General features: G+C 42.8%; 1 protein-coding gene across 6 annotated transcripts in view; it reads right to left on the bottom strand.

Annotated features, from left to right (window-relative positions):
• The window catches only part of Cadm1 (cell adhesion molecule 1), a 335,003-nt gene that overhangs the window by 27,344 nt on the left and 287,259 nt on the right, over positions 1 to 20,400 (bottom strand). For 3 of the 6 annotated variants that reach the window (XM_026779076.1, XM_005347263.3, XM_005347264.3), the window contains exons 6-9: positions 19,973 to 20,072; positions 16,345 to 16,517; positions 11,564 to 11,644; positions 733 to 765 (exon numbers count right to left, since the gene is read on the bottom strand). In XM_026779076.1, the coding sequence (XP_026634877.1) occupies positions 733 to 765; positions 11,564 to 11,644; positions 16,345 to 16,517; positions 19,973 to 20,072 (387 nt within the window). The remainder of the gene's footprint in view (positions 1 to 732; positions 766 to 11,563; positions 11,645 to 16,344; positions 16,518 to 19,972; positions 20,073 to 20,400) is intronic. The other 3 variants (XM_005347265.2, XM_005347267.2, XM_005347268.2) reach the window with 2 other exon arrangements.

Below are 20,400 nucleotides of genomic sequence, written 5' to 3'. Positions count from 1 at the left end.
GGAAGGAGGGAGGGAGGGAGGGAAGGAAGGAAGGAAGGAAGGAAGGAAGGAAGGAAGGAAGGAAGGAAGGAAGAAGGTGTCCCATTGGTAGTTCCCTGGTGACGGGGAAGGAGACAGGGTGTCCTGATGTCCCTGTATGAAGATTATGCACTCCTTTTTTTTCACCTTTCAGTTAAAAACAAAAAACGTAACCTACCTTCCTTTTATTATTTGACTTGCAAAGTACCACACACCAAAGACTGCATTAAAACCCCACTTCATGCTGTTCAAATGGAACATTCTTGGGGAGTTGTTTCCCACCCAATGGAAACATAACCTTAAATGAGTAGAGAGACTGGGGAGGCTGGTGGGTAAGGAACATGGCCTCTATTTCAGATGCCAGCTCCGTAGACAAATACTTTTTTTCCATTTAATTAAAAATACTTTTTGAAGTCTCATGTACTCCAAGGTTTGGTATAGTTTTATAAGTAAGGAGGAATGTGTGATGGACACCTTACATGCTTGCCACCCGAGGGGAGGCCTCAATCTCACACTGCAACCACTGGCCACTGAACTCACAACAAAAATGACAAGACTCGGTGTAATGTCAAGCACTAAAAAATCACGGTGCATTTCTGAGATCAGTCTATTTGGAGCGTGAGTTCCCTTGAAGACTGCATTTCTCTTTTTCCCAGGCTTGCCTTGCCTCTCAGCAGCGCTGAGAAAGTAGATAAACAGGAATGTGATACCAACCGTGAACTGCTGGTTCTGTCGTCGCCGTGGTGTCTACAGACGGGAACAGAGGATTGGAGGAAGGGAAGAAACAGGAGGAACAGCATGCAAAAAAGGGGAGAATGGAAAAAAATGGAACAGATAATATATGAGCAAGCTTTCAAAGAACACCGCGTGACAAGCAATAATAAATGAAAAGCAAGGAGCATCTGAAGTGAGCGCACTGTTTTAAAACATGCCTTGAGCTCAAAGCTGCGAGCCAGGGAGGAAAACAGTAAATTCTTTTGTTCCAGGGGTCTTGCCAGGACACATGTATTTGCCAGTCAATAGTCAGGGGGACATGCAAAGTGATGAGAAACACCAGTGCAAACTCAGTGGCCGCTAGATGGTTCTTAAAGCATCGAAGCTCAGGACTGCGACAGAAAAGCTCTGTTGGAAGGCTGGTTAAACAATGGATTCAGACATTCAAACATTGCCTTTGTTTCAACCCAACCCACCGGGGAGCTGGGGCTTCTGGAATCAACTCTACTGTTAGGACACTTTTCCAGCTGAAGCCCAGATGCTCACAGATGAATATGCAACATAGAGATTCGAGTTCTCCATCCACTGTATTATTTCATCAGAAGTTAGTTGGTAAGTTCAATTCGTGGGAGTGAACATGTTCAAGACACACGTGTGCACACATACATACAAACACACACACACAGAGCCCGGATTCTTCATTCTATAAGATATGTTATCTACAAGGTTTGTCACAAAAACACATGTGTTCACACAATTGGACAAACACCACTTGGGAATTTCCAAGTTTCAAGAATCCAGCTGTGTTCAGCCCACATCCCCAGGTTTGGCTGCCAGGTTTGTGCGGTCCTGACTGGGTCGGGAGACAGAGCTATTGTCTTCATTGGTGCTCTCCCACCTGTGACCTGTCTCTTCTACTTCTGATGCTGATCAAGTTGGTTCCTATCAGCTTCTCTTCACAGTAAAATGCCTCCAAAGCACTCAAGGAGGGAGTCTGCTCTTTACTTTTGGCTACAGAAGTGGGACGTCTAGCTAATGAAGTGCATGATGGCCTTCTTTCCCAGTCCTCTTAAAAACAGCCAACTTCACTCTGATGTCAATGCACTAGGCCCCACTTTCTTTCTCAGTTCTGCAGTTTTCAAGTGTGTTTCTTATAGCAGCCCCTTCCTAGTCAGAAGCTGCTGCTAGTTGAAGCAGGATCCCGAGGTTAAAAGTCACAAGCAATCCCCTGCCATTTTTATGATAGGGGCCTTTAGCTGGCAATTGTTTTCAATGATTTGAACTTGACACAGGCAATGTTTAAATGCACTGGAACATTAAGTATAGAACTTTTTTTTTTTTTTTTTTGTGGAGGGGGAATCAAATGAGCCTGGAGCTTCTGATGTATAAATATGACACATGAATTCACACCGGCGTTCCCCTTCAGTTGGCATGCTTTCTGGGACAATAGGGGCCTTATTATCATCAAAAAAAAAAAAAAAATCAAAGCCCTTCTAAGGAGCCAGAATTAACCAGAGGTCTTAGAGGCCAATGCGTCTTGATATAACTAATTACTAAATTTCTCAAGGACAGAGGAAGGAGAGAAAACCATAAAATACACTGCAGAAGAATATAATACTTACTTATAAGTCAACTCTGTGGGCCTAAAATAGCAGTGAAAACAACACAGGAAATTGTACAGTTGAAACAAACCCCACACCAGATCCTTAAAGATGACAGATGCATCTCCATAGTTGAGACATTTGAGTCCAACACTGGATTGAGGCACTTTAAATTTGAGGGGCAGAATCAAAGGTACATTTGTATAAACATTCATATGCATGTAATACATTTTATGGGCAGGCATTGGCTCCTTTCCAAAACAGAAGAAAAAAAGCAAAAAATGCTTTGGCTCATTATTTTTGTGGTACCTCTTTTTAACATACCTTTTTTTTTTTTTAACCAAGTAAACCATTAACATAAAATGAAAAAAGGGAGTGGATTAAAACATTAGAGTTAGAAGACTCAAAAATCAGATCTGAGCATTGACCAACAATCCCAATTTACTGTCTTCCTGTATTACAACATTATGTCAGCTTCATGACAAAATTAACCAGATGAAGCCAGGCGTCAGCTCTTACACGGGCAGCAGACAATAAATGCAGCCATGACCACAGTGCATTTTGCTCCCAACTCTAGGGATGCGAAATCCATCAATTGAACCCAACAGAAGAGAAAAGGGCTATTAAGGAAAAACACTCTAAAACAGTTAAGCAAACACATATTCAAGTCAAACAACATGATTACTGCAGTTGGAAACGACAAACCTACGAGCAGCAATGGTTGGGACGCTGCGGCCGGAACACAGGTGGGTATGGGGCTTAAATCGGGATTAAGAGTGTGTCTGGGGAGCTATTGACTCTGTTTCTCACAGAGCATCTGGTGTGCGACCTGAGCAGGGGCTATTTCAAGTTAAGAGAGAAGAGAAAATGCTTTAGACGTGACTGTGTGCTTCCCATGGGGGGGGGGAGCACTAGGACAGGATCTAATTCTCCTTCATAATTACATTATGATACCATGCAGAAACCATAGACAGCTTGGCTCTGGGTTGAGTACGGAGATGTGAAGCATGATTTATTAGGGTATCTTCAGAAAATGGAGAAAAGTGCAAGTCCTCCCCCCAAGAATCGGCTTTCTGGGGTGGTCACTGGAGCATTTTATAATATTTTAGTTTTGTGGGCAAATGCAAACATGTCAGTGTAAGTTATAATTGCAAAAAAGGGCTTGATTAGTGTCTGACTGCCCTCACAAATCTCTTTAAACCTCATGTGTTGTCTTAAAAAAAAATCTTTGAGCTAGGCCTATGAAAAAATTGGTTACAAAAAGTAGAATGGGAGACATTGGCTCTAATATATAAAAAAGTTAAACCATTGTCTCTAGTTTTAATTATAGTGAGGGCAAATGGATTGTATATTATTTATATGTTTAAAATAACTGAAACAAACAAATAAAACCAAGTCAATCCTTGTTCTCACAAATGCTGAATGTAGAGTCTCACTCGGCATGTACTCAAGGTTTTATGAGTCTAGAATCAAAAGGAGGTGAGCTAGGGCCCACACTGACTTGGAAGGCACTCATTTCACAATATGGACGTCCCTTCTTAGGCTTACAGTCCTGCAAACTGCTAATGGGGCCCTGCCTCAAATCGGCAAAACAAACACACATTCCACGTTGAAGTACAAGATATTTGGAAAACGAAAAAACTACGACAATGTGTGAGATTAGAGACAGTAGCCATTTAACCAAGTAGCCAAGAAGCAGGGTGTGTGTGTGTGTGTGGTGGGGATCAAACAAAACCCAAAAAGCCCCACAACCTGCCTGAGAGGCAGCTGGGCAATATTTAGTGGAAACAGTCATGGGTAAGCCCCACTGTGGCCTGTTCTAATCCTTTCAGATGGATTCTCTCCAACTTAGAATTGTTCATTGAGTGTGACAGACTGGGGGCTTAAAACTAATCCATAAATTAGTCCATGGTCTCAAACACAACGGGTGCCATAAATGAAAATGAAAATCCTAGGACAAAATTAAATTCACTACCTCACTTTTCTTACCAATTGATCTCTGCTGTTCTTGCATCATGACACAGAGTCGCAGTAAGGCAGTGTGTGGCTATGTGAGACCAGGGTGGACATTAGAAAATGCCACGGATACAACCTAGAAAAACCAGCTTACCCTGGAGCCGAGTTAGCTGTAAGGAATTTAAACTCTCCTGTTTTGCCAGCCATAAGCTAAGGTGGAAGTGGGACAAGCAGTCTGGCAACATTTTAATACACTTTCCCCCAGTTTATTTTCTTAACTAAAGTCAATATGAAACCAACGAACTTTCTTAATTGAATTCCTCTTCAGTGTCTGCTATGGAGGGGCTTTAAATCTCAGCACCAGGGCAGGCAAACAATTCCCCTGACGATTTTACTTCATAGTTGTGCTGTGCTTGCCAATATATATTAAATATGAGTATTTTTTTCCTTCCCCAACTTTAACTTATTTGAAATCTGTTGAAAGCAAAAATAAGTTCTGGGAAATTTGAGTTTCAAATTTATTTTCTATTGGTTTTCAATTAATTTCCTTGCCACCTATGCTCTGCTTAATTAACCTAACATTCCTTAATGATGGAGAAAGGGGCTAAGAACAGAGCTAAGCTAAACAGCCTACACCGAAGTGCCCTAAGAAAGCTATTTTACGTGTGTGTGTACTCACCTGTGTGGGTGCGTGTAGAGACAAGGGGTCAACAACAAGATGTCCTTCACTGCTTCCCCACCTTATTTATTTATTTATTTATTTATTTATTTATTTATTTATTTATTTAGAGAAGAGTCTCTCACTGAACCTGGAACTCACCATTTTGTCTAGCCTGGGTAGTTGTGAGCTCCTGGGATTCTTTTGTCTCTGCTCCTAAGTGCTGCCACACCTAGCTTCCTTCATGAGTGCTGGGGATCCTGACTTAGGCTTTCATGCTCGAGGAGCAAGAACTCTACCCACGGAGCCACCTCCTCAGCCCCAGCATACTTTCCAAATGTCACTTTCCCCTTAAAGTGAAGAGATTGGGAGCCCAGAACAGCAGGAAGGGGAGCTGATTTCGTTGTTGTCGTTAAGCAAGTTCAAGTTTTGTTAAAAGCTTCTTCAAAATTGTTCACTCTGTGCAACCCATGCCCCAGAGATCTTCTCATTTGCAAACCAGATATTCTGCAAAATTATCGGAATCTGTAGAGTGGTTTCCCTACGGCATGTCTCTGGATGCCAGTGGGAAACCACCAAGGGGTCAGGACTCAAGCCAGGGGAGGAAGGGTTAGGTGTGCTGCTGCAGGGAGTGTGCCAGCCAGAGAGAAAAGGAGGGGGGCTCTGCAAGCCTGACTGAGATTCATCCTGCATGAGATCCTGGAAGACTGTGCCCTTCATCTCCATGTTCCTACTGCTGGGAGAGCTCCAGGTATCATGTCTGAATCCCATGAAACCCATATTTGTGCTACTATTATGATGGAGGAAGGTCATTGGTTAAAAAAAAAATAAAGAAACTGCTTGGCTGGCCCTCATAGGTTAAAACATAGGTGGGAGGAGTAAACAGAACAGAATGCTGGGAGGAAGAGGAAGTGAGCACAGACTTGACATCTCCGCTCTCTGGAGGAAAGACGTCATGCTCCCATCTCCAGGGCGGACACGAGAGCTCTGCTCTCTAAGGCACACGCGATGAAGCTCCGACCCAGGATGGATGTAGGCTACAATCTCCTTGGTAAGCCACCTCGTGGGCTACACTAGAAATGGGCTAGTCCAGGTGCGAGAGTTAGCCGAGAAGAGGCTAGATAGAAATGGGCCAAGCAGTGTTTAAATGAATACAGTTTGTGTGTTGTTATTTTGGGCGTAAGCTAGCCAGGTGGCCGGGGTGCCGGGGACACAGCCCAGCCGCTCTTATTACTACACTATTATTTATGTGTTTGCTGACAGATGTTGAGTATGGAAATCAGTTGGATTTCTATCTCCAGGATCAACTTTTAAATAAAGAACATACACTTAGGAAAATTAGGATAGAAATAGTAGAATGAAGACATCTCACCTCACTTTCCACCCCTCACTCTGTTAAAAAAAATAGTTGAATCTGATGACTTTCAATATTTGCGGTTCTCTTACTTTCTTCTGCTTGGGTCAATGCTGGCTAGATATAAATCAGGCAATAGATAGTGGGTTTACAATTTCTGGATGAAAATGTAGACAGGACAGTGTGAAAAGAGATGGACATGCAAAGGTGGAATACTAAGTAAAAAGAGGCTCATTAATATTAATTAGTGCCCTAATAATATTCCTGTCCTCAGGCATACTGGCATATCAGTTACTCTGTAAGTGCTCAGTACATAAAGGAAGACTCATGTTTTAATGGTGTAGACGCCAAACCTAGGAAGAAGACAGTTCAGTAAACGTCCTAGGATAAAGGATGCGCGTTTCTTAGAAAAAAAAGGGGCTTTCCCTAGGCAGCATCAATAGACACACCTTGAAGAGAGATGCTGGAAGTACATGGGTTCTTCATGCTTCATTTCCAAATGCTACTCTTTCGTATCTGCATTCTGGCTGTTCCTTGACAGCACCGAGCAATGAACACTTCTGTGATGCTCTCCCGTGGCACCTGTTGCCTTGAAACTAAATCTCAGGTTGCAGGGATCTCTCAACTGCACAGGAAGGGGTTTAAGGAATCCTTCTCTGCACACACTGTGGGTGCTCAATCTTTGTGGAATGCAACCGGAAGGCAGATCAGCTTATAGCCTTTGCACTGTGCCATTACCATTAGCACACGGTTGAAATCACTAGGCTGAGACTTGGGAAACTGAGACCTCTATGTGGAACAAAGCTCCATTACGACTTAAATGGCCACACTATAGACTTGGCACCAAGCGTATGTGTTCTCTCCTTTCCAACTAAGACATGGCATGCAAGCTCGGTGTAAGTCTCCAAATGCTATTGAAGGACAAAGCCTGTGTCTGCCTTCTTTATATGACCCGATCCACATTAACATTGGGAAAAGCCTATGCTATCAAGCTGTGAAAGCCCAAATAATAACACGGGTCTGAGGCTAGGAGCCATTTCCTCCCAGGTATATTGGATTTTGAGTGCATTGACACCAATAAGAGAAACCTTGTTATTTTCCTTTCCAAGAAACTCCAAATATTTAATTGAATACATGCTTTAAAAAAAGAGAGTGAAAAACTCATTTAGAAATGACCTACTTCATTCTTATAAGAGCATATTTAAATGCGTCTCACAATCTGGCCCTATAGCTATTCATTCTTATTCTAAGGCTGTTTTAATTTTTTTTTTTAATTTATGGCAGTTGCGTGTACATTGCGACCCACAGGTTGAGCTCCCCCTGGCCTGAATTTTGTATCTAAACTGTTAGGAATGTGTGTGATTGAATGCTGAGAACTTTTCCTGGCACTCTCCATCAAGCACTCAAGTCAGGACTCCACCAGGTAGGAACAATACCAGATCCAAGTTAATTAAAGAGAGAAACAGACCGCTTTCCCAAGCAAGTTTCAGAAAGGCAGCCTGACCCAATGGAGAGGAAGAAGCTACAGCTATCCCCAAGCACAGAGACAGAGCCCGCTACTAGCCCCAAAACATGGGGTTCTTAAGAAGAAAGGTCAAACAGTCCAACTGGTTTGCTCTCCCGTGTCATGTCATACACTCTCACAAACGAAGAAGCCCCAAGGACAACTTGATGGGACAAAAAATAAAACACTAAGGGTGGGAGTTTCCCAAAGTCAAGAGCTGAGCATAACCAAATGACCCTAACGTCAATGAGCAGGAAAGATGAGAGCGATACTTTTAAACTTTAGGGCAAATGCCAACGAAGCTCTACAAGGCTTCTCACCCAGTTCTATCCTCAAATTGTTTCTTATGTGGAGAGGCCATAGAATAATGTCAATGGTAAGGCTACAACTCTGTTGATATGGCAGATGGATAACGAATATTCTTCCTTCTTCTTCTTTTTGTTTTTTTGAGACAAGGCCTTACTCTGTAGATCAGGATGGCCTCCAACTCAGAGATCCAGCTGCCTCTGCCTCCCAAGCACTGGGATTAAAGGTGTGCACACCATGCCCAGCCTGAGTGTTCTTTCCAGTTCTTAACACCTGCAGAAAATTATCCTTAGGCAGGGCAACCCTTCAGGTGTGGCTGACATGTCACCAGATCTGCTTCAACTGGAGAGGACAGTATGCAAAGGCCACTGCTCTCCTAGGAAACTAGGAAATGTAAGAATAGGAGAGGGGGCAAAGAAGAGCTGGAGGCCATAGGAGTCCTCCTCTTTAAGGGTTCAGAATGGAGCTGTAGCATGTGCTGAGAGAGTCAGATGACTGGGAACAGAATGCCAGCCTGCCTTCCTAACAAGAGGAACAGTTCCATTATCCTGACGGGGGAAGATCGGGGATAGCTATGCAAGTCTTCTTTTGGAGAATTCAGAAACCAACCGGGACCTTTTGAGCTTAAAAATATTTTTTTTTCTATTGCATTTGTACATTTTCCTGGTAATGAAACTCTGACCTGGGGAATGGGTTTCAGTTATTGCGCTTGACTTAGGAGGAAAGAAATAGCTGACTGTGGCTGCTTCTTCTTTTTCCTTTAGAGCCCCAGCTTTGCGTTACTGTCGCTGGATTCAGCTGTTGAAGCTTTTAAGGCTAATGGTGACTGTAAATGTACCAAACAGTACAAGAGAGAGGAGGAGTGGAAATTAATTTAGCTATCCATTTGTCAGGATCCCGGCTGGAAGATTCTTTAGGAACCAATCTAAACCTAGAGGTTAGCCTGAATCTTTAAAATGGGACACAGAACCAAGTTCATAAACTTTAATCTGTTGGGAGAAGAGGACGAATGTTAAATTCTACGGGTTGCTTTCTGGCCAAGATAAATATGTAGAAGGTAACCTGTTAAGTCACAGTAGCCCTAAAAGATCACTTCCATTAAGGTGACGGATTCCATAAGGCTGTTTTAGTAGCAATGTTAGTTTAATGACTCCTGGGTGTGACACTGAAGATCTGGGCATTCATTACCACAGGTGCATTTGGGGTGTAGAAAGCATTCGAGTGCTAACACCCACAGATGGAAGTGCACCTGTGAGATCATCCTGAGTTATTCTGAATGGAGAGGCCAGTGGCAGAGACAGAAGCAGACACATTCTGATTAAAGTAATCTCTGATGTGGACAGAAATATGGTGTTTTTTATTCTAAGAGTTTCTTTTTAGATCAAGTCTGGGCCAGCAGAACTGTGATCACGATGAGTTGTAGATATTGCAGGACCTCAGAGGAGAAGGAGGTCCTGGGGAGCAAAAGATTAAGAGCTGTGAATTAGAGCAACTTGGGTGACTTGGGAGATTGATTGTAGTGATGGAGAAGAGTCAGGGAATGCTAACCTCATATTTAAAAAAAAATCAAAAACTAAAACCTAAGTCAGTGATGAGACCAGACACACATGAAAAAGTGTTGTTTCACATTCAAGAAAAACGGGGGGTTTATACACAGAATGAGTGAAAACTTTACTGACCTCAGATGTAAACCCTTACAGATACCTAAACAGAATCTTCTACCATGGGAGGTATAAAGGCTGGGTCGTACTTTGCCAAAGACGAACACACTGCTAGTGATACCTACACCGTTTGTTTATTTGTTCCAGCATCCCAAGGGCCTTTCACAGGAAACTACGTAACCTGGTAAGAAAAGCACATGCCTAAAGGACTGAGGATATATTTCAGCTGTACATGTTTGCCTAGTATGCCAGAGGCCCTGGGTTCCATCCCAGCAACGCCAGGCAAGCCAAACACAATCAAAAGTACACACCCAGTTCATTTTACTAAATAGATAAGAGACAAGGAACTGAATTCTTAGGATGAAGCACCAGCAGTATGGCTGCTGTGGACATCCAAGCAGAGGAGGAGGAACATCTTTGATGTGGTAATACACACTACAGAAGATGCCAGGGATTGGTCTACTACACACAAAACTGAATGCACTAAGAACCAGGGGGAACCGACAGCTCAAGCAGAAACACACAGACAAGAACTAGGAAGCAAACTTTCTAGATGGAGCTAGGTTTAAAGTGAGACACAAAACCAATTGATGGATTTTTCAGAAGGTATAACATTTAGTATAGGCACAGATGTGCTTGTAGCCCGTATTTAGGAAGCCCTTCAGTGGTGGGTTATGGCAGAGATCTTTGTCTCACTGCAATAGCTGCAAAGTGAAGAAAACTTGGATTAGACGGTCCATTGTAATATCTACTGATGAGGCCTTCTCTTTCACTGGACACTTAGCATTCTGCCTTCTCATTGACTCTTGAGCAAATGGAAAAGAAAACATCTCCAGAAAAATCAATGTGATCCTAGTAGGTGGTTCCTAAAGAGCTGAACATGAAGAGCATCAAGTGAGATAGATATTCAATGTGTATCAAGGAGTCCAGGTATCAAATTGCTGGACTCATGGCTCAAAGGGACATGGGACACTTGCCTGGTAACAGACCTAAGTGGCAAAGTCACATTTTAAGAGATTCTCTCCTCCATTAGAGCGGACACTTGGAAGTAGTGGTTGGGGTAGGCCTGGACTAAGAAGTCCTGCACATTTGAGTTGGTATGGTACAGCCATGAGCTGTCCTCTCTTGTTAGAACAGAAGAAAGGCCAAGGCTTCCAGTCAAGCAACACCAAACTATTTGAGAGCCACGGGGTACCAGGATGGGGAGGGAGGCCATGTAAAAAAAGAGGAGGTACACATGAGTGTTCAGCTTGGAAAAGATTGGCTCCCTCTGTTCCCTGCAATCTCCCGGGCCACAAGAGGCCCAGGCAGCCTTACTGCCAGCAGGCACCCATTAGAGGAGGGCAGATGACAGGGCATCCCATAGTGTGACCTGAGGGCACATGCTGAAATTTAGTGCATGTACTTTCTTCATGTGGATTAAGACGAAATTTAGACCAGGACATGATCCAGGCCACAATACTTACCAGTTCATCAGCTGGGGCCAAGCAGAAGCTACTGGAGGGTTTAGTAGCCTGGCTGCCATTTTTTCCTAGTGTTTTTGCTTTGGCTGGTGAGGCTTCAAAAAGAATTGCCTCACGCTAAGGTGTGAATCATCTGATCAGATGGTAAAGGTCCTTCTAGATCCTTAAGATTCGATTCAAGAGTATAGTATCGAGTGTCTCTGGAGTTCCAAAGTAAAGGAACAGTTAAGCTCAGAGGACTTACAGGGAACAGCTAGGCTTCTCTTTGTTTATGCCAGAAAGACAATATACATTGAGGACATTTCCAATGGTGATGAAGGTACCATACCTGTGATGATGGTAAGGATGGTGGTGGTGGTGGTGGTGGTGGTGGTGGTTGTTGTGGGAGGAGGGATAGTTGTGGGGGGATCTGGATAAAAAAAAAAAGAATATCAAACCCACAATGCTGAACACAACAATGACCAGTAACGACAAACAAAGGCATGGAGACACTGAGATGTTGGTTGGATGACTCGCTTCTTTAAACCATCAAGTTCCTTCCCTCAGAGACGTTGGTCTGAAACTACACCCCAAAGCCTCAGTTGGAAGAGCTGAGAAAAGAAGAACAGCTTTCTTATGCATGACGTGAATAAAAATGAAATAAGAACTGGAAAAGGGAGAAAAAAAATATCTAAACGCTCAAAACCCTTAACCCGGCCAGATCTTAAAGGCAAGGCTAAGTCACCTCAGTGCCAAGAAAGCACAATGGCTGTCCCTTTCTACTTCACAGATGGGAGGAAAGAGGAGAAGGGGCCGCTGCATTTAAAGGGCTTGGATCAGCCAAGAATGGACGTGGCACTGCACACATGCTCTCTGCAAATGCTAACTTCATTATTCTCCATCAATACAGCCCAGCAGGAAGGAAAACCACCTCTGTATCCATAATAAGTACAAAGAAGATAGAATGTCACCATGAACAGAGTACCAAGTTCCAGGCAAGTGAGATTTTACTGAGATGTTATTTTTTAAAAGTCAATAAATTTTTACACCTTATAAATATTAATAAGCTGCCTTTGCTCATGTTAAAAGCTTGACCTAAGTGGACCACAATGATAAAAATGAAAGAACATCTTCCACCTTGTAAACAAGAGAGCTAAATATAAATGAGGTTTGACCCTTAAATCTAGGAGCCCAAGAGGAAGCCTCTGTCTGGTACCTGATACACTGTATTTCTGTCATCTCAAAAATTATTTGGGGATAAGAAAAGGGCAAAAAAGAAAAAAAAAAGTCTAGGCCCAGATGATCAAACTGAATGTGTTAAATTGTCAGCAAGACTTTGAACTAAGAAATCACTCCGCTGTAATAGAGCAGAGGACGATTTGAAGGCTTTTGATTCTAAATTTTATCTAAAGCACGTCAGCTTTTTCTCCCTGACACATCTGGGGTCCTTTTATCTTCAAGTGAGCCCTCGGATTGTCTAATTAATACATCAAAACTTTAATTATATATTGCACCTTTACTGGGTTTGGCACAACTTCCTGGAAGTTGATGGAATGACTCTTTTGGTGCTTGGCTGCAAGGTCTGCATGAAATGCTGTCTATCATTGATCAATAATCAAAGGTTTTCATTTTCTCCACCAACTGCTTCTCTCACACAATGAACTTGATAAGGAAGAACCAAGAGCAAATGGCTCTGCTTTATGACAGGCTTTTCTCCTTGAAGATGGGGAAACAAGCAAATTAGACTGTTGTTTAATGCAGTCTTCAATGAGTCAAAAAAAAAAAAGACTCCAGGCAAAGTCTCACCCTAAGAAGCAGAAATGATGAAATTTAAAATTTAAATTACCTTTTAAAAAGAACAGGATAAGAAATGACTGAGCATCATTTCAGTCTTGTCCTTTAGTGTGTTTTATGGAAGCCACAGGTGAGAAAGTTGTCTTTGTGATTGGGCAACTTGTTTGAACACATTTACATCAATGACAGGTGCCAACTTGAGACAGATGAGCTGAGTGCCCTGAGACTTTAGCCAGCACAGGAGATACTGCCTCCATCCGCTACAAGTGAACTGTACAGAGTGAACCTCCTGTCCATCCAAGGGACAAATAACGTGCTTTTCTGTTTGCTTCAATTATAGTATTGTCACTGAACAGCAATATTGGTCCTCGGAAGACTTGCTCTGCTGTACTCTAATTTATTTTCAAAACCTCTTCTAAATGCAATAGCACAAAGCATATGATGTGTGCAACACGATAAGAATGAGCATGAATGTGATCTGAAGATATGATTATGAACCAAAAGGCAGACAAGATGAACAAGGGGATAGATGTCAGGGAGGTCACCAGGACCTCTCAATATGTAAAAATGGCACATGTCCAGGGATCTCCATCACTACGGGGCAAATCTGGTCCTTCACATCTGGTTCAGGAAACCTTGAATGAATCAGATTCCATTATCAGGTGAAATGTCCTTGCTGAGGTCATTTTCAGTAAGAAGGGTAGCACAAGACCACTCTTTCAGAAATCAGAGGGCTGGGATGTAGCTCATGGGAGAGTGCTTACCCAGTATGCCAGAGGCCCTGAAATCAGTGCACAGCATCACAACAAACATAGGGAGGAACAGAAAGAGCTGAAGCTAATGAGCTGTGCCTGAGACATGGATGCTAAAAGAACAAACCCTACTGGGACTCAGGCTCTAACCAGCCAGATGCTTCAAGTAGAGAAGTTACTTCCAGAGAACTAAATATTTTAGAAGTGTAGCAACTTTTAATTCACAGAGTACTTAAAACATTGCCAAAATACTATAATATATTGCTTTGAAAAGACAATCTGCCCATCCCTGCCCAAACTGTTAGAATGTTTTGTTACTAGACCAGCAACACTTGGGTTTAGCATGCCGGCCTGCCATTCCAATGGCACTACTAGCAGGGAGCAAAACACAGAGAATCCCTTGTAGCCTGTAGCCTGGATGGATCATGGATATGTCTTTATACAGGTATGTTTGCATACAAATGAGTTCCTACAATACTTCGTTTTCAAATAATGCATTGTGGTCCAGGGGGCTAATTTAAAAAGGCCAATCTTATTTCTCTTGAAAAGCCATGAGAATAAGAAGAATTGCAAAGACCAACTTTGCAGTAGGTTTTGGGATGACAGTATGGTGGCCCTAGGGTGATCTGGGAACCTTGTGAACTAGGCCATGTTATATGATCTTTCTAAGCTTCATGGTATCATATGTTGAATGGGGTGAAAAATAAGCACAGATCAGGATGTAGAAATTGGATGAGATCACCTAAAATTGTCAATGCTGGAAACAGCATGAAGGGAACACTCAACAAATTCTGGTTATAAGTTCATTTTCCAAATTATGCAAATATGTTTGCCAAACAAGGCATCAAAATATTTCTTCTCATCTTGAGAAATAGGAATAGTAGGCACTGTAAATTGAACCATTTTTTTAGTTGTATGAATCAGAAAGTGCGTCACAGACTGGCAGGAAGTGATCAATGCTTTTTGTAATGTGAAATCTGTAAGGAGAACTTGACTGATGTCTATAAACCTGGGCACAAATGTCAGAGGCACTTCCATCAGGCTTAGACCTTACGGTGGAAGGGGTGTCTGCAAGAGCGCAGAGAGGAAAGCATCTTCCATTACTGCCAAAGAGTGCAGCAGAGCTGTTCTGCACCTTGCCAGCCGAAACCAGGTGCCTTGTGCCCTTTCTCACCGACACAGCAGAACCATTCTCTTTCGTGGATTTCCTTAACTACTGAGAACAGTTCTAATGAGCACTAGTGAGACTGAGCAGCATGCAAAGATAGCATACTCTACAAGCTTGCAAATAAGGATTTGACAGGATCTTTCAATTCTAAGGCAGCAGTTCTCAATCTGTGGGTCTCAACCCCTTTGGGGTTGCATATCAGATATTTACATTACAATTCATAACAGTAGAAAACTTGCAATTATAAAAGTAGTAACTAAATAATTTTATGGCTAGGGTCACCACAGGGTTGCAGCATTAGCGAGGTTGAGAACCACTGTGTTAATGGGGGAAAACCCCTCAGGTATAGGCTAAGGACTATAATTTCATATTCATATAGGTATGGTAGAAAAGATGCTTCTCTGTTCAAAAATACCTCTCCCTTTTTTTCTTCATAAGGAGGGTGCCCAGGTTCTGGGACAGTATAGTCTAAATACTATTCCATATATATAATTTATGTGTCTATGCCTATACTCAAACACTTATAACTTAACTTGGATTGTTTACAAAGCTATCATGAAGACAGGAATGTGGCCCCCATATTCAAATATTTGTAATTCATTATGTGTTGGGCCAGTGCACGACTTTTTCTTAATATAAAATGAAGAGACTTCAACTGGACAGAAGAGATTCAATTTGATAGCACCAGACTATAAAGAGTGTACTTCTCAACTAAACAGAGGATAGTCACAATATGTAAAATCAGCAGCAAGATAAAAATGGGAAATGCCTGCTGCCTTAGGTGTTCAATGCATATCTGTTGATTCTAAAGTGAAATTCATAGTAATATGATTTAATAACCTTGTAGAAAAATGTTAAGAAAGCATAATTTTAAAAGTTGGCATCTGTGTCTAAAATAGAAGATACAGGTGGTCTGTGCAACTACCAAAGACTTTGTACTTAGTTTGAGTGTTTACTGGCTTGCAAAGCCTTCTGGATTTAATAGCTTCATGTTGGAAATAAGATATATTTTTCCATCAAAGCAGGAGAAATGCTAGCCAATGCATCACAGAAAAAAAAACCCACTGGGAATAATTTTTCTGAGCTGAACGCCACTAATTGGTAAGGTTGACTATTTCAGACATTACTTCTAACATAGGATCCATGACCTGTGCCTGAGAACAGCCTTCGTACTCAGCACCATCAGAGACTGTGATCTCTCGGGAAACCCCCACGGTCAGAGGGGGAGAACAACAGTCACTGTTGAGCCAGGTGGGGACCACTGGGGTCCACCTCAGGCCAAGCTTCTTTAAGTTCCTGTAGGACACCAACTGGTTTTTTTTTTTTTTTCAACTTGATCAACGGCTTTGAGGGTGAAGCCCAGGCAGCAGCTACATGCAGAGGGCGAGTAGGGGGATGTTTCGTCTTCTCACGTACCGTATACATACAGCATGTAGTCAGAATGAGCTTTCCCCACTGTGTTAGAAGCCTCACAACGGTAAGTACCATTGTCTGTTTTGTTTAGGTTATTGATGAACAGGTTTGGCCCGGACAGTACGGCGTGTTGAGGCATTTCGTCATCGACTCTCACCCAAGTTACCATCACGGGCCTGCAAAGGGAAAGAGAAAGACAGGTCATGGGAATCATTCCCCGCTCAGGTATCTGCATCCAGTTTCTCATCATCGCAGCAAACTAACCACATGCAGGGTGACACAATTAACTGGACCCACTGGAGAGTGTGAGGGTCACAGAATTAGGATCATGTAACTGCCAAACATATGCTTGGGATATGACTTTAAAACACATAATCAGGTGTTTAGAAACCTTCGAGACTTGCTAAGTGGGAGTCTTATGATTCCCAGTTCATCTTCAGTAAGTCAGCAAATAAGCCAACATGGCCAACTCACATGCCCTGCTGTGTGGCTTCACACCGATTCAGCCAGGACAGAGCTCACCCATTGTTAATCAGCTCGTTAATTAGAGAGGAAGGAAAAAGCAAGGTCTTGGCTAGTGGTGCATGCAATAACCTAATGGTACTAACATACCAAATATTTGCTTGCTATGGAGCATCTTGTGAGTTTTAAATAGATGCTGGCACCTGAACAGCCCTCCCAATCTCCCTTCATTCCTTTCTCCGGTGGGCACTGAAAACGCTGGCTCTACCTCACAGCTATATCCTCAGCCTTCTTTAATTACTGTTTGCTCTCAAGGTTGCCCTAGCTGGGCTGGAACTTGGTGTGTAGACCAGGCTGCTCTTGAAATGGCAGTGAGTCTCCTGACTCTGCTTCCAGAGCAGCTGGGATTGCAGATCTGTACCATCAGCCCTGGTTTACACAGAATTTTGTTTTGATCTGTTTTTGAAAAAATTACCTTTGATTCTCAAAAGATGCAATCACTTCCTCTCCATTTAGCCTGACTCTCCCCACCTGAGAGGCCATTTGGATGGCCCTGTTCACCTTGTCTATCTGCCCCTGATCAGTAACTGGTCCTCTGTCTTCTAGGTCCAAAAATGGCTGGACCTTCCCTATGAGTACATTTGGTTCTGGATTAATGACGGAAGGACACATCTCAAAGTGGACTCTCTAGGTCCAACAAAGGAACTTGCTTATCAGAAATAAGTTTTAGTGACTTGAAATAGCACATGAATCTTAAGACAGCCATTACGGAAGAGCAAATTTGACAGGATGCTCTGGAGGAGAGAGCATACACACCAAGTCTTTCTCTCACTGGACTTGGAACCTGTGTCTTCAAGGTGCCTCTCTCGTGCTCCTAGGAAACCAAGTGCAGATCTAAGAGTGTATCTGAAGACATGTTCTTTCGTGTGGTGTGTGTGATGCTGGAGCCATATCCCAGGGCCTGGTGTTAGGCAAGCACTAACCCCCTTGGTCATACTCCAGCTTTTGTTTGAAACGAAGAGCTGACACTGGTTTGAACACATAAGCAATTGTCTTTCAGTCCCTAGCACTTCCTCTAGGAGCAATGACATGGGTAGAGAGACCCAGGCGTAAATGACAAACGGATGCTCAAGTTAGGCCTGTCAAGTAGCATCCCAGTGTTCAAATGGGATGTGAAGGTGCAATTTTTCTTTAATTACACATGGGTTTGTCATCACAATGTGGTAAATTATTTAAAGTTGGTGCTGCGTATGTCCTCCTGTAGGCAGTAGCAAATGGGGCTGCCTGGCCCTCAAGTCCTGCTGCTTGACAGCTGAAACAATCAGTGGGGGTAAGCACTGAGAATATTCACAACACATAATGGCAAGTTAAATTACCATTTTTATTGTATGCAATTTCTTGAGAAAATAAATAGGTAATGTGCAAGGAGGGGATTGCTACAGAGTAATACAGCCACATACCCTTTCCAATTTGAGAGTAACAAACAAATACTCTTCCTGGCAAAAGTATCCTGAAGGAAACATGTAATTTACTGTCCCTGTGGCACATGCAATCGAACACAGTACCTTCTTCAGAAGAAAAAAAAAATACAGAAATAAAATACAAGTTAGTAATCCAAGCAGTATAAATGTGACTGATTGGCTATAGGTGCTGTAAACAGGGGCCCAACCAAGAGAAGTGTTTTCCCTTAGTCCACTGGGGTTGTTTGGGAGGCAAGGGAGACTGCTAATTAGGGCATAAATCACTTTATAAAAGGAAAGATCTAAATCTTTTTGAAGGACTTAAAAGAGAAAAAGCCTTCTCTGTCAAAGCTGGGATCAAAAAAGTCAGCAGCACCGAAAAGAAGCAAAACAGAAGCAGATCCACCTTCCTCTAAAGGTTACCGTTCTAGCTCTGCCTCCTCAGGCAGGGAAGGCTAACTAGCCCATGACTAGAGATGGAGGAGAGGGAGAAGGATTAGCCATGGTCAGGCTCCCCTCTAACTATCACAGGAAGAGCTCTCTCCACGGATACGGAGGGAAGCTGTGCTAGGATGCACGAGGTCTTTATATGAGAATGGAGCAAATGATGTTTATCCAGACTGTGAGGGAAACCGACAACATGCCACAGGGACAGCAGAGGGAGCTCACTGCTGTTTCTCCCATTAGGTACTGCTTTGCGTTTTAGTGCCCGTAATCCCAACCTGACCTGTCCTTCCATTTTATGATTCAGTGGACTGGGATGGTTGTTTGTTTCATTTTCCTTTAAAAGAGTTAAAAAACATTTTGTTTTACTAGAAAGATAAAAAGCTTCCTTCTTCCCTCCTCTCTAAGTAAACTGTGAGATATTTGCAGGAGAGCAGCCTCAAGGCTTGTTTGCCACGGTAGTGGCGATCCACACCGTTCTTCTGATTCATCTGGATTATTGTGCAGAGATAAAGAGAGCATTTCTGTCACACTCCTCAGCAACACAAGAGTCTGTCGGCTGTCCTCTCCTCTCCTCCTGGGCAGCGGCAGTAACATTCTTCTTGAGGACAGTCTCCGCCAACAAAGCTGCTTCTCGGTCGAGTACAGCACTTGGAAGCACTTTTTCCCCCTACATCTGGCCCTAAGCACTGTACCCCAGAGTTTAGAAAAACATCTACCAGCTGTGGTAAGAACACCCTTATTTGCAGACATTCTATTGCATTGAGGGTTTACTTATATTTTGAATGATTTTTATTTCTGTATATCCATGTGTGTCTTTGGGTCGGAGCCTGTGGAGGCTAGAAGCAGGCTGGATCCCCTGGAGCTGGAGGGATATCCCTGTTGTAAACCACCTGATATGGATGCTGGGGACCAAACTTTGATTTCTACACTAGCAGTGAGGGCTCTTAACTGCTGAGCCATCTTTCCAGCCCCAGTATGTTGAAATTTAATGTAAGAGAAAATAGCTGTGAGCAGCCTGTTGACAACAATAAACAGAATTCACTAGAATTTCAGCTTTCGCTGGCACTTTCCTCCCGATCCTGACCATTAAGAACCATAGGTATTTATTCCCCTCTCATTGAATATTCGTCGTTTCCGGAAAAATCATCCATCCTTTTTACAGCAGGAGACAGGTGACGGGCCAATGAGTTGTGAATACACATCTTCATGTTGTGACATTTACTGCTCACGACCCTCTGCCAACCTTGGCCTTGAGAACTTACTGGGGCTTCCCGATGGCTTCACATGTTAACTCAAGCGCATCCCCTTCCCGGGTTAGGCCTTGTAGAGGGTAAGTCATCTGGATATGCACTTGCGGCTTATCTGTGTGACAATGACATAAAGTGTGATGTTTAGCAAACGATAGCATCAGCAGATCAGAGCTGCATACTGCCACAAACCCCACACGGCCAGAGCTTACTCGCTCCCCATCCATGTGCCTTCAGCAACATCCTTCTAATTAGTTAGTAATCCTGGCATTTGTTCAAATTAAATTGACTAATAACTCTAAGGAGTGAACCTTGAATAGATAAGAGATTCATAAGCCAACTGTGCCACATCAAACAATTCCTGTGAAATACATTTTGTTACACTGAAGTTTATCTCTAAACTCAGTCAAGCTAAGGGAAACTCATTCGCCTTCATGCTGAGG

Source organism: Microtus ochrogaster, chromosome 5 (genome assembly GCF_000317375.1).
Source record: "Microtus ochrogaster isolate Prairie Vole_2 chromosome 5, MicOch1.0, whole genome shotgun sequence".
Lineage (NCBI taxonomy): Eukaryota > Metazoa > Chordata > Mammalia > Rodentia > Cricetidae > Microtus > Microtus ochrogaster.
The sequence above is the reverse complement of the archived record's forward strand: the minus strand, read 5'-3'. Positions and strand labels throughout refer to the sequence as shown.